Here is a 12,147-nt window from a genome sequence, read left to right on the forward strand (position 1 = left end):
CCGCGGGTGTTTTAAACAATGGGTACCAAGCTGTGATCATAGGCTTGTATCACATTAAGGTTAACCCAAGACATGTAAAACTCAGCAGTCTCCATCTGGGGGATTTGTGGGAGGTTTTTCTGGTAACATGGTTTAGACTCACTGCCTGGGGTTAGTTGTTCCCCACAGAAGATCCAGAGAACTTCATTGCAGAGGCAAAGCACAGGTCAGCCTGGACTACTGCTGTAAGAAGAAGGTAAGTCCTCCTCACCTCCCAGATTTGGGTGCAAACACAGCCTCCAACTGCCCCCATGAACCTAGGATGGGCTCTCGCCTGCCTCCCAGGTATGCTGAGGGGTGGGACACGGGAGCCAGACCAGGGGGATGGGGCCTTGCTTGGGGCTGGGCACCCAGGGCTCTGCCAGCAGCAGGATGTGCCAGGGCTGGGGCACAATGGGCAACAGTGAAGAACAGTGAATTTTCCATCAGGAAACTGAGCGCATGTGATGGATCCCACACTGACACGGCATGGTGCTGGGATATGGCATTATCCCTCCTGATAGGGATGAAACCAATTCCTAGCATGTGCCATGAGTTGGTACCTTCCTAAACTCTCAGCACTGCTCCTGCTGAGACCAGTAGCATTTTCCCAAGGGAGAACAGCTCAAAATATCCATTCATCCCAAGAAAAGGGCATCTGTTCTTGTACCTTGGAGTCTCTCTTGTCGTCACCTGCTCCTTCATTACTGACCTGTTCTGTGTGTCAACCTGGAGGTCCAGAAACAGCAAATAATGATCAAGAAATGGGATGGTGAAACAAAAGCCATATAATGATTCATAATGATGATACTGGTGTGTCACAGTCTTGTTGATATCCAGCAGCTCACTGAAATCTTCACCTTAAGTGATTTTGTGCTGTGAAAAAGAACAAGCCCAGGAGGAAAACACTGTTAGCATGAAGGTGACACTTGGGACTGTCACCCTGAAGACCCCTCCATGGGCTGCACACCAGCTTCAGGCTGGAAAGAAGGTTGTGACCCCCATCCCCAATGCACTTTTGGAGCAGCCAGATATGCCAGGCAGCGCAGGAGTCCCCAGGCACTGGCAGGATGGGGATGCCTGTCCCAAGGGAGGCAGCCTGGGGTCCCCCAGCACCAACCCAGGCAGGCAGGTTCTGCAGCTCTTCAGGGACCCCCACCCCTGCCCTTGGGTGGCACCCAAACTGGTCACAGTCTAGTATTTGAACCAGTGATTTTCTGGCCCAATGGCAAAACCACTCTCAACCGAGCCATCCTGAACTGATTATTTAAAAATTACATTTGCTAAAAGCAAGAATGAGCAGAAGAGTTGGGGGACTCAGGGAGTCACGTTGCTCTAATCATTTACATTTCAGTGACAGCTTTACTGCATTTATTTCAAGTCAGCTTTGCAAAAGCCCTTTATCAAGCGGTGCACAGCTCTCCTACAGGCGCTGCAGCATGTGTTTCAAGCCCATAGTAGCATTTTGGATATGTTGCATCAACGGGCTGCAAGAACGCGGGAAGGAGAAGGACCTCCCTCGAGCGCTCACAGCAAGTGAGTCCAAGCCATTTCTGGACAGGGCTCTTGGCTTGACATGACCTAAAAGGATTTCTTTTTAAACTCCTCTTTGAAGTTAAACAAACTCAGACAAAACACATCGAAACCAATTAAGAGTTTTTCTCCACCTTTGTAGTATTTTAACGGCTATGTGCCATCATAATACTTTCAGTTGCACGTGTGATGAGCCTGTCGAAAACGTATGTAGGATCTACAGCCTGGATTATTATAAAAATGGGCAAGGAAAGAAAAGGAAATTTTTCCTCCACTGAAAGCAGCTCATCCGTGTCTTGCCTTGTTAAACAACATCTGACATTTGCAGACAGTGCTATCCACCCACGGCTGACCACAGCCCACCTGCCTGAGCCTGACTGGGTTGCTCATGTTCTTTCCTTGCTTTTTCAGGAGCTTTTTGCTTCTTGGCCCAAACAGCAGCTGCCGTCGCTGCTTCGCAGTCCTGTCCGTATGTCTGAGTCAAGTTCTGCCAGTGCCAAACCGCAGGGATGCGAGTGAGTCCCCGAGCGCCGCTCACAGCTGGTGGGTCAAGAGATCAGTCAGGGAGACCTGGGCTTCAAAAATCCCCTGCTCCGGCCCCAGCGCCGTGCAGCAGCAGGAGGTGTTAAGCAGGACCACCTCGGGGCTGGCAGCCGAGCGGTGCTGGGGAGCAGATGCCTTTCCATAGGATTTGCTGTATTCCCCCAGCGCACCCAGCTGACCCTGGCCCCGGCGGCGTGCAGAGACCTGCTGCAGAAGGGTCAGAGGCAGCTACAAGACCACGAGAGCAGCCCTGGGTTAAATGAATGCAGAAATGGGTCATGGCTGAGAGGACTTGGGTGTAAAGCGTGCACTGGCTGTGCTGCAGGAGCCCGAGCTTTTGGCAGTGATGGAAAAATAGTCAAAGCAGGAGTGTAGAGATGACAAAAAGGGGACCATGGGGAAAGATACACTTATTCTGCTCAGGGAATGGGACTTCTGTATCCAGCACGTTTCTAGCTGCACCAGAAGCCAAATTCTGCAAACAGCCAAGCACCAGCTTTCCAACCAGAGCCTGCTGGCTGGTAACACCCACACCCACATGTGCTCACACACACTCACGTGCACACACACGCATTCACATGCACCCACACAGGCTCACATGCACCCACACATGCTCACACAGATTCACACATGCATGAACACTCAATGCACAGAGCTTGCGTGACCTGCGTTTTGGTAATCGCAAGTGCAACTGACATACTGAAGAAGGTGAAGTTGCCCAGCAAGATGAACACAACCATGAACACGTGGCTGCTCATAAGCCCGTAACAATCCATCTCCCGCTGCAAGTCTGACCAGCCATCAACCTGCAAATGTATTTAAGCAGAGCAGAGAGTTAGTTCCAAACCACAGCATAACTCACAAGCCATACGAAATCTTCCTCTTCTTTCTTTTTTAAAACTAAGCACAGTTTCTCTGTTCCTCAGAGGTCCAGGTTTAAATCAGCTAGTACAGATCTCTCTGCTGTTAGCTTCAGAGATTTTCCCCTCTGAATTTGCAGTACTGGGTGGGGAAGTTTGTCTATCAAAGAAAAATTTCTGGATCTGGAATATGAGTTTGCTGCCGAGCAGTTTATGCTCTCCCCAATGAAGTCGCAGGTTAATCAAAGGGCTTCTTCAGCAGCGCTCCAAAATCTGCAGTTTGTCGTTTGGCTGAGACAGACTGGAAAATGCTGCTGCTCTTACGGTTAATAAACTGAAGAGTGTGAAGAGGGCAGTCCTCCAGCTGCCCCAGTTTTCAGAGTCTCCAGTTTTGGGATCTCCATACCAGCCATGTCCCAAAATGGCAAATGCAAACATCAGCAGGTAGAGCATGATGGGGGCATACATCACTGTCTGCACCGGCTGGCCGAGAGCCTCTGTGAAAACCTGCAAAAGGAAAGACAAATGTGTGCTCCGTAGGTGAAGGAGATGCTTGGCAGGGATGAAGTCTGGGAAGCGGGCTGGGGATGCAGATGACAGCTTCCCTGGACCACCTCTGAACCAGCTCCCTTGTGTGCGTCCACAGGGCTGTATGAACCAGCTCCCTTGCATGCATCCACAGGGCTGTACTGGGAACTAAGGAGAGAGAAGGGGCAACCACCACGATGCATGGGGGAGCATGGCAAAATTCAGAGGCTGTGGCCATGCATCAGACTCTTGGACTGGGAAATGGCCCTTGTAGGGCTCAGTGGTGCTTGCATGTGGCAAGACCAAGGGCTGCTTGGTCCCAGAAGCATCACACTTAGCACACAGGAGCTTCTCACTGCCTTTCGAAATATGGACAGGTTACTAATGGAGTAATGGATTCCTATTGATAAAGGATACAGTTGTTCCCAAGCTCCTGCATTAATAAATTAGCTGAATAAAAATAAGCAATGCTATTAACCCTCATGCCCGGGGGTCTGAGCACAAACTGGATTTAGAATGATATTTCTGCTGCTCTCACTGCCCAGCTGCTTGCTCCTCCCTTGCCATGCAGGATGGGCCGGGATGGGAGACAGGAGTCCGCAGCCGTCTCTCATCCCTCCGTGGTTGCTCAGCTTGGGAAAGCCCCATGCAAGGCTTGGGGTCACTGGGAAGGGAGGTGATACTGCTTCTGAGACCATCTCACTTCTTATAAAAACCCACATATGACACTAACATATACAAAAGACATTCCTGGGAGTTGAGGGGTTTGCTGGTTTGGTGAACTGAGCTTATGACTTTTAGGCAAACGCTCCCACTGACTCCAGACCACAGCCAGCCACGGGCAGCCTCTGGCACCCACGTTACATTACCCTGCAGAGCGGCGGCAGCATGGGCGGTTGCTCCCCCAAAACCACCGTGCCTGCTGGTGCCAGCTGGGTCTCATTGGGTGCACCCATTCGAGGACTGTCCATCCACCATCTCTGACTGTCGACAGCATCTCTGGCTGGAGCTCTGGACCGCATCTGGCTGAGCTGCTCGGGTGGCACTGCCTGCAGGGACGGGTGCGGAGCTAGAGCAAGGGGCTCTTCCCAGCCTCCTCCGGCTGCCGACGTCCCGGCTTGTTCCGATGGCTGAAGGACTCCTGCAGAACCATCTCAGAAAGCCCAAACCAGACCAGCCATAAACCACCAAGCCTGGTACCAGTCCCGGAAAACCAGGAGGGTTCTCCTGTCCCCCTGCACACGCAGGTCTCTCCGCAGGCACAGCCTGGGACTAGCAGGGGAACAAAAGCCATTCAACCCCCAGAATCAGGTGACATTTTTGCCAAATTATGTCATGGAGTTGGGCAGGTTTGGGCTGTGGCACGTGGCCATAAAGAAAACCAGCCACCCAGCGCTGGGGGTGACGGGAGGGCCATAAAACGCTCCCAGTAACCGCGGGCTGGCGAGTGTGGGACCATCCGCCCGTTTCCCATTGCCAGGGCTTCTCTGGCTGCTTCGGGAGCTGCTGTGCAGCCTCGGAGCTTTTATTAAAGAAGGAGCTTTGTGGTTCACAGTGTATGCAGGTAGTAAACGACATTGGAATTAATCCCAAATATATTTTTTTAAAAAAGCAGAAAAGTTGATTTTTAAAATTTTTTATTTTTTTTTTTAACAGAACAACCTGGCATTTTTAAAGTTTATTTTGAAATTGAAATGAGGATGAATGGGGCCTACACTAAAACAGGGATTGCAGCTAACAGAACGTCTCTGTATGGAATACAACAAGGAAATTATTTCCTCAAGGTGGAAATTTATTGCTCCGAGGTGGAAGGCAGAGTGTTTTAAAGAGGTTTTTAATTAATAAAGGGAAACGTGCCAAGAATGTGTTGCATGTTTGAGCTCTCTGCATTAAATACTGCTAACCTGTTGAGGGCTAATTTAGGCTTCAATTAATAAACAACAATACACACAGAGGCATAAACAGCCTCCTCCGCCTTCAGCAAAATGCATTTAGGCTGCCCTATCACATTTTAAAATAAATTTTAGGCAAAGAGGTGTTGTGTCCGGGGTGACAGGCAGCTCAGGGCACTTGTCCCTTCAGGTCAGGACACAAGGGTAGGTACCGATCGCCCCTGGAGTGGGAAGGCAGCGGCACGGCAGGGCTTTGCAGGGTATTTATAACATACCTGGAACAGGAAGGGACTGTGAGAGCCTAAAGAATTTTCCTCTTTGCTATTTCACCCCCTCCAGTAATACCATTCTAGGCATTCTCACCCAAAGGCAGGATGCAATTTCCCAGTGGCCCCAGTCCCTTAGGTGTTAAGTCCCACCAACCTCCATCAAAACCCAGTGTTTCATGGCCCAGATTTTCAAAGGCATTTAGGCTCTTAAACTTGCAGATTTGTGCTGAGTGGGATTTTTTTTCAAAGCACCTCAACATTTTAAGCATCTCAGGGGGGAACGGTGCCAAATCTTATCCTACGGGTTTTCTTCCTTGTGGTCCCCAGACGAGGCATCTCCTGGCAGTGAGTTCCACAAGTGCATAGCACGAGGCTCAAACCAACAACACACGGGCACCCTGATTTAAATGTCCCCCCATTTTGCTATGCATCAGTTTGCTCTCTCACAATCAGCCAGTCCAAACCGCAGCATCTGATCCCTCATGCCCAAACCATTCATTATTTCATGCACTTCTACATGTCCTCCCTTCTCCCAGCGACACAGAATAATTAACATATAAAAGTCTGGTGATAAGTGAAGTTTACGATCCAAACTAGAGGAATGAAGGCTCAGAAGTGAACATTATAAGAGCCCTGTGCCCATAAACATCCCACTTCTGGTGGGCTACCCAGCCAATTAATTACACGCAGAAATGCTGGCTGAGCATTCATTGCCCACATAAGCTCCTTGCTGAAAAACAAACCTCCAGAGTCGTCAGGAGAAAACTAAGTAGGAGATGGTGTGCTGGAGAGAAAAATACACACAGACCAAGAATAGGACGTGACCTAGGTTTTATAGGGTTTTTTTTGGGGTCTACTCTGCTGTAGTAAGAAAGAAAATCTCTCCGTTCCTTGTGGGAAAGAAGAAATATGGGAAAAAAATAATGGCCAAGCCATGGGCTTCTTAAAAAATTAGGAATTATTAGTTGTTACCTTTGCTTACAAACTACCGCAAGCATCAGCCCCTTTTGGACTAGGCAGCCCTCGACACCTGGGTAGAGCAAAGCCTCCCCCTGTTCCTGGGCTTGGGATTCCCCCTCTCTGCTGGGACTTAACCAGTGCGCGGTGCTTCACCCTCACCCCGCGGCTCTGCTTGATGAGCTTGAGTATGCGGAGGGTCTGGAGACCCTTGGTCGTCCCCTCCAGCTGGGTGCATGTGGCGACATCCACGGGTAAGACGTGTGGGAGGAAGGTATTGAGGAGGGTGGCGGCATCCAAGGTGGTGCAGCTGCTCTTCCAGTAGGCAATGGGATCCACGTACAGCTTCAGCAAAGGCTCGATGGTGTAAACAGTGACGAAGAAAGCATCTGTGATCTGGAGAGAGGAGGAGGTGAGCCCAGGCTGCTGCCTGTGGCTGCCAGACCCCACGCACCCAGCCAGCATGTTTCTATTAAATGTCCCCAACAACATCCCTCTGCCCAAGGGTACCATTTCAAACATGAGCCAAGCTCACACCGCCGCAGTCACCATTGTGGGTCACTGTCCAGTGCAGGAGGGTCCTGGCCGCATCCCAACACATCATGCACCCCCTCGGCCCTGAGGAGCCAGGCACAAGCCACTTGCCTCCCTGCACGGAGCCTGGTCCTGCAGCCAGAGCTCTCGGGAACCTCTGACGCTCGTGACTGGGCTCCTTGACATTAGCCAGGCCTGGCTATATATTACTGGGATATATAATTAAGGCTCAGAAGTTTGCGTACAGTAGCTGGCTTGTGTAAGACAAGAAAATCAAGAAGTGTGACCAAGAGGGATTTTTCAATGTGAAAATCGAGTATTAAAAGGGTGCTTAAACTAGCTGTGCTGAAACTGTGGGAGGGGAAAGGGCTGCTGTGGAAAGCACCAAACAATTACATTTGAAGGACAATGATTATCGAATAAGTGAAGGGATTTGAAGCTGGAATGCGTTTCATCCAGGCCCTAGGCCAGTGCAGGCAATAGCACACAGGAGGACAGTGGGCTGGCAGCCACCCTGAGCAGCTGTGGGGGCTGGACCCCCATCCCCTCCTGGCCATGGCACTGGGAGCGTGCCATCACACCTCCCCTCGGAAAAGGCACCCCAGCCCAACAGGCACTGGCCGTTGGCCTCCGCAGCCAGGGAGGTGGCACTGATGGAGATGATGCAGCTCACGAGCACTGTGAATGTGCAGCTGCCCATCAGCCTGCGCAGGGAGGCACAGAACTGCGTGCCCTTCCTCCTGTCAGAAACAACGGCAGAGCTGGAGGGAGCTCTTTCAGTTGGCTCTCTTTTTTTTTCTTTCCCCCCCCCCGCCCCATGAAAACACCCACCCCAGCAGCCAGCCCCAGCTGGAGACCTGCTCCTGCCTGAGTCCTCCCTTCACCCAGGCTGAGCTGGATCTGAACCAGCAGGTCCCACAGCACCCATCACCTGGGGCATAGCTCTGCACCGAAAGGGCTTTGCTCTGTGCGTGCTGCGGCGGCAGCAGGCAGCACGCCCTGTCACGGCTTCCAACAGGCACTGGAAGGGTCTAGGCAGGAAATCGGAGGGGGCTTGTCCATTCTGGGAAGGGTCGGGATGCTCTGTGTGCCACCTCCCTGATGGCTCCATGAAGAAGCCGGGTGCTCAGCTTCTCCAAGCGACCCTTGGTGCAAGCAGGGGGGTGGAACTTGCTGTTTGATGTCACCGTCTTACGAGGTCACTTCCAGAAGAAGAAACCACACAGGAAGGTGCTGGGGCCAGCTCCTGGATACTCAACATCTCTGCGTTAGCAGTGTAACAAGCAGGTGATGATGATTCTTAATTTACTGGGTTTGCATTGCTGATTGGTTTGGGCAGATACCTGCTCCAGCCTGAGGGAGGGGACAAGTCAGGATGGTGCTGTGTGGGTGCTGGGCCCCGTCCTTTCCAGAATCCCGGGGGAACGGCCCATCTCCGTGCCAAGGTGGGAGCTCTGCCGGCCCTGTGGAGGAGCACCATGCCCTCGTGCCACCCTGGCACTAGTGTCTAACAGCAAAACAAGCCCAGCACGCCCAGGACGAGGTGTGCCTTTGAGGTTAGGGGGGTAATCCTCCCTCCTGCACGCACCACTGGTCTGGAACCAGTGTGGGAGCCCAAGCACAGACCCTGCTCTTTCCAGGGACCCTTCCCGGGGCTCCAGCATCCCCGCAGCCCACGCGGGCTGGCCTGGCTCTAACCAGCAGACCGCTGGCAGCCATGCCTGGACTTTTTTCACAAACTAATTGTCAGTTCCTCACCAAAGGGTCCAACTCTGCAACATATCATGGTGTCACAGAATTATTTTGGTTGGAAAAGACCTTTAAGATCATCAAGTCCAACCGTTAACCTAGCACTGTCAAGTGCATCACTAAGCCATGGCCCTAAGGACCACATCTATGTGTTTTTTAAACACCTCCAGGGATGGTGACTGCACCACCTCCCTGGGCAGCCTGTCCCAGTGCTTGACCACCCTTTCTGTGAACAAATCTCCAATCTAACCTCCCCTGGTGCAACTTGAGGCCGTTTCCTGTTGTCCTGATCTTCAGCATGAGCGACACTTACATAAACATGGCCTTTGATGTCAGCGGGATAACACATTCATGTTTGCTTCTTGCCTTGGTTCTTTAGGAGAAAGAGCTTTAACAATTGCCAGTTTATTTCAATTAGTCAGTGTCTCTGCGCTTGCTGCTCTGGATGCTCTGCAGGCACTTGTGCTAGGACACACATGTTCGGCTAATCGCGAGGTGCAGCTTTGAGTAAACCACAAATATTTGTTTCTTGAAGCAAATGATCATGAAAAACTGAAACTAGCTTGTGCAGAAGAACTCATTAGCTTCAGTTAATTGGCAATCCCTTCGTTACCTGAGACTGAAAAGGCCAGAGGAGATGCACACACCTGTAAGATGCTGTGGAAAGTGGGAGGCTTTCAAAATTGTGTTTTGCATGATTGAAAAGCACTTGCAGAAGTGGGAAGGGCAGAGCAGGGCTGAGGACCTGGCAGGTTGCGAGGCTGAGGATGAAGGCAGGGATGGAGCAGGGATCAGGGCAAACCCAGGAACTGTGCCCGTTGCTGAAAACCGGTGATGCTGCAAGCACCCTGAGCCAGGGCCAAGCCATCTGGGGGACATAAACCAACCGAAACCTCCGGTCCAAGGGGACCAGCCCTGTGGGTTTGCTCTGCTGAACGCCCAGGGCTCCAGGTGGGGCCAATGCAGAGCCAGTGGCCACTGGCACAGCGGCCCGGACATGTCCCAAGGGATGCTGTGATGCCTCCAGCCCCATCCTGGAGCTGGGGACATGCCATAGACAACTGGAAAGCATCGGAGAAGTAACTGCGTCAGTCTGTCCTTCCAGCCTCGGGGTGCAGCTGGGTGAGGACACATCTTTGTCAGCCTTCTAATGTCCAAACTGCCCCTGATGAGGTTAATTAACAGAAAACCCACCTCTTCTTCAGCCACTCCACCACCACACCTCGGCTGCCAGTCTGAGCAGCTGGGAGGAGGAGGAGGAGGAGGAAGGGCAGGAGGGATCCCGGTGCAGTTGGACTGAGCCGTAACTCACAAACCCAGACGAAGTTTTGCTTTTGTTCCTGCAGAGCCGCCTGTGGGACCCCATCCCCAGAGCCCTGCAGCACACCTGATGCTGACGCCGCCCCTTCCAATATGATTTTTGCAGTTTACTGGACCTGAGCTCCCACCGTGGGGAAAGGGAAGGATTATTCGCTGGCCCTGTTTCAGAGGGGGTCCTGTGGAGGTGTGATCTCCAGCCCTGCAGGACCCCAGCAGCAATCCCAGACACGCAGCATGCTGCAGGCATCTTTCCTGCTCTGCTCTCTCAGTCTCGAGATTTTGCTTTTTAATTTCCTGAGGCCACGGAGCACCATCAGAAGGTCTCCCAGAGATGGTGTTTCCCACATGCCATGGACTGGGCTGGTTGGGGGGAACACAGCAAGTTAAATCAGTCTCGGCACAGGGAAGTAGGCAAGTTACCTGCAAGGAGAAGGCCAGTTCATGATGGATTATCCAAATACTTCAAGCCACAGTCAGCCTTAAAGCAAAAAAAAAAAAAAAGAGAAAAAAAACCCACAAAAACCCAAACACTCCAGGGGAATATATAACCAGGTGGCTGCTAGCCACGAGCCAAGCCTCGCCGTGAGGAAGGGAATGTGGTTAGTTTGCAGGAGCGGCACCGTCCCGTGCTGGGGTGCGACCCCACAGGCGCGCGGGGAGCGGGGACCATGGTGGCACCGAGGGGGAGTTGGCACAGCAGAGGAAGGTGAGTTTTGGGCAGCTGCTGGATCCATACCGTCACAGAGCAGCGCAGCTCCAGCGATGCCATCACCTGGAAAAGACCCAAACCCCGCACTCCAGCTACTTTTGTTCAGAGCGGAGCTGACAATGCTCTTCACAAGAGAAGGCGCCTTAGGCTGATTTTCCTGGCTCAAATCCAGCGCCTGTCATTAAATCCTTGCTGTATAAATTTGCTGTGAAGTTCCAGCTCAATCAGGGAGACCATGCATCCCCTCCCGGTGGCCCTCAGCATCCTGCACTCACCGCACACCAGCAGCACATGTGCAGGCGGAGAAAAGCTGGGGAGAGGCAGGAGCACAGAGTGGCTGAGCTGGCTGCCGTGGGTTTGGGGACATACATGAAGGTGGCTTGGGGCTCCTCAGCATCGCGGGGCTCCCCTGCCCAGCCCTGTGGACAGCGGCGAGTTGGGGATGCTGCTGAGGCAGGGTAGCAGGTGGAACTCGACGGGTGTTCGTCACAGTTTGGGGACGTGTCTCAGAAACGCTGGGAATTCTGTCCACCCCCCCCACCCCCCCTCAAATTATAATGCAATAAAAGGTAAAAGAAATAGAATGAAAGAAATTACTTGTGCCTTCAAGGTGAAGCAGAGCCCAGGAGCCTGGCACCGCTTCCCGACCCACACGGGGCAGCAGCTGAACAAAACCAAGCGGGGCCGGGGGCAACAGCACCCCGGGAGCCCCCAGGGAAGCCCCTCTGTGAGCAGCATGACAGACCCCATCACACCAGCACCAGCATCTCACTTGGGAGACCGCCTCTGAAGTCAGCACTCCCTGCAAAAGAAAGTGAAGCTGTTTCTTCACTATTTTTATTTTATTATTATTCGTGTTGCACAGCAACACTCACAGAAGGCACGCCCAGGTCTGTGGGACGTCCCAGAAGTCAATAAGAAATTTGGGCTCAATAAGTGTTGTCCTAGAAACGACGAGCATTTCAAAGCTGTCCTCCTCTTTTCTCAAGTGTTTTTGCCCCTTCGCCAGTCAGGCTCCTCAAACCACCACAGCTGCCCAGCTCCCTGCCCTGGCTGGGCAGTGCACTCCCCCAGCCGAATTAGTTGGTGGATGTTTATTTTTTCCTTGGAGTATGTAAATAAATATCAATATTCTAACCCAAAGACCTCCCAGTAACTAAATATTATTGATCTGAAATTTACCTTAATACTAACAGCTTTGTTACATCTGTACAATAATAAAGAAACAAAGTACA

General features: G+C 52.0%; 1 protein-coding gene across 1 annotated transcript; it reads right to left on the reverse strand.

Moving 5' to 3' along the window:
- Positions 1-2,708: 2,708 nt before the first annotated feature.
- Positions 2,709-7,370, reverse strand: CATSPER3 (cation channel sperm associated 3). Its single transcript, XM_056350380.1, has 4 exons — positions 6,633-7,370; positions 4,352-4,623; positions 3,279-3,461; positions 2,709-2,900 (listed from the first exon to the last, which is right to left on the reverse strand). Exons 1-4 carry the CDS (start codon positions 7,120-7,122, stop codon positions 2,709-2,711), a joined length of 1,137 nt encoding a protein of 378 aa, XP_056206355.1. The 5' UTR covers positions 7,123-7,370.
- Between the last annotated feature and the right edge of the window lie 4,777 nt (positions 7,371-12,147).

This window comes from Falco biarmicus, chromosome 8 (assembly GCF_023638135.1).
Source record: "Falco biarmicus isolate bFalBia1 chromosome 8, bFalBia1.pri, whole genome shotgun sequence".
Lineage (NCBI taxonomy): Eukaryota > Metazoa > Chordata > Aves > Falconiformes > Falconidae > Falco > Falco biarmicus.

Coding starts and splice junctions, on each gene's coding strand:
- CATSPER3 (XM_056350380.1), bottom strand. CDS start 7,122: ATGTTTGAAATGGTACCCTTGGGCAGAGGGATGTTGTTGGGGACATTT. Junction 3,462..4,351: donor TGCTGCCGCCGCTCTGCAGG/GTAATGTAACGT, acceptor TTCCTTTTGCAG/GTTTTCACAGAGGCTCTCGG. Junction 2,901..3,278: donor CACTCTTCAGTTTATTAACC/GTAAGAGCAGCA, acceptor ATACATTTGCAG/GTTGATGGCTGGTCAGACTT.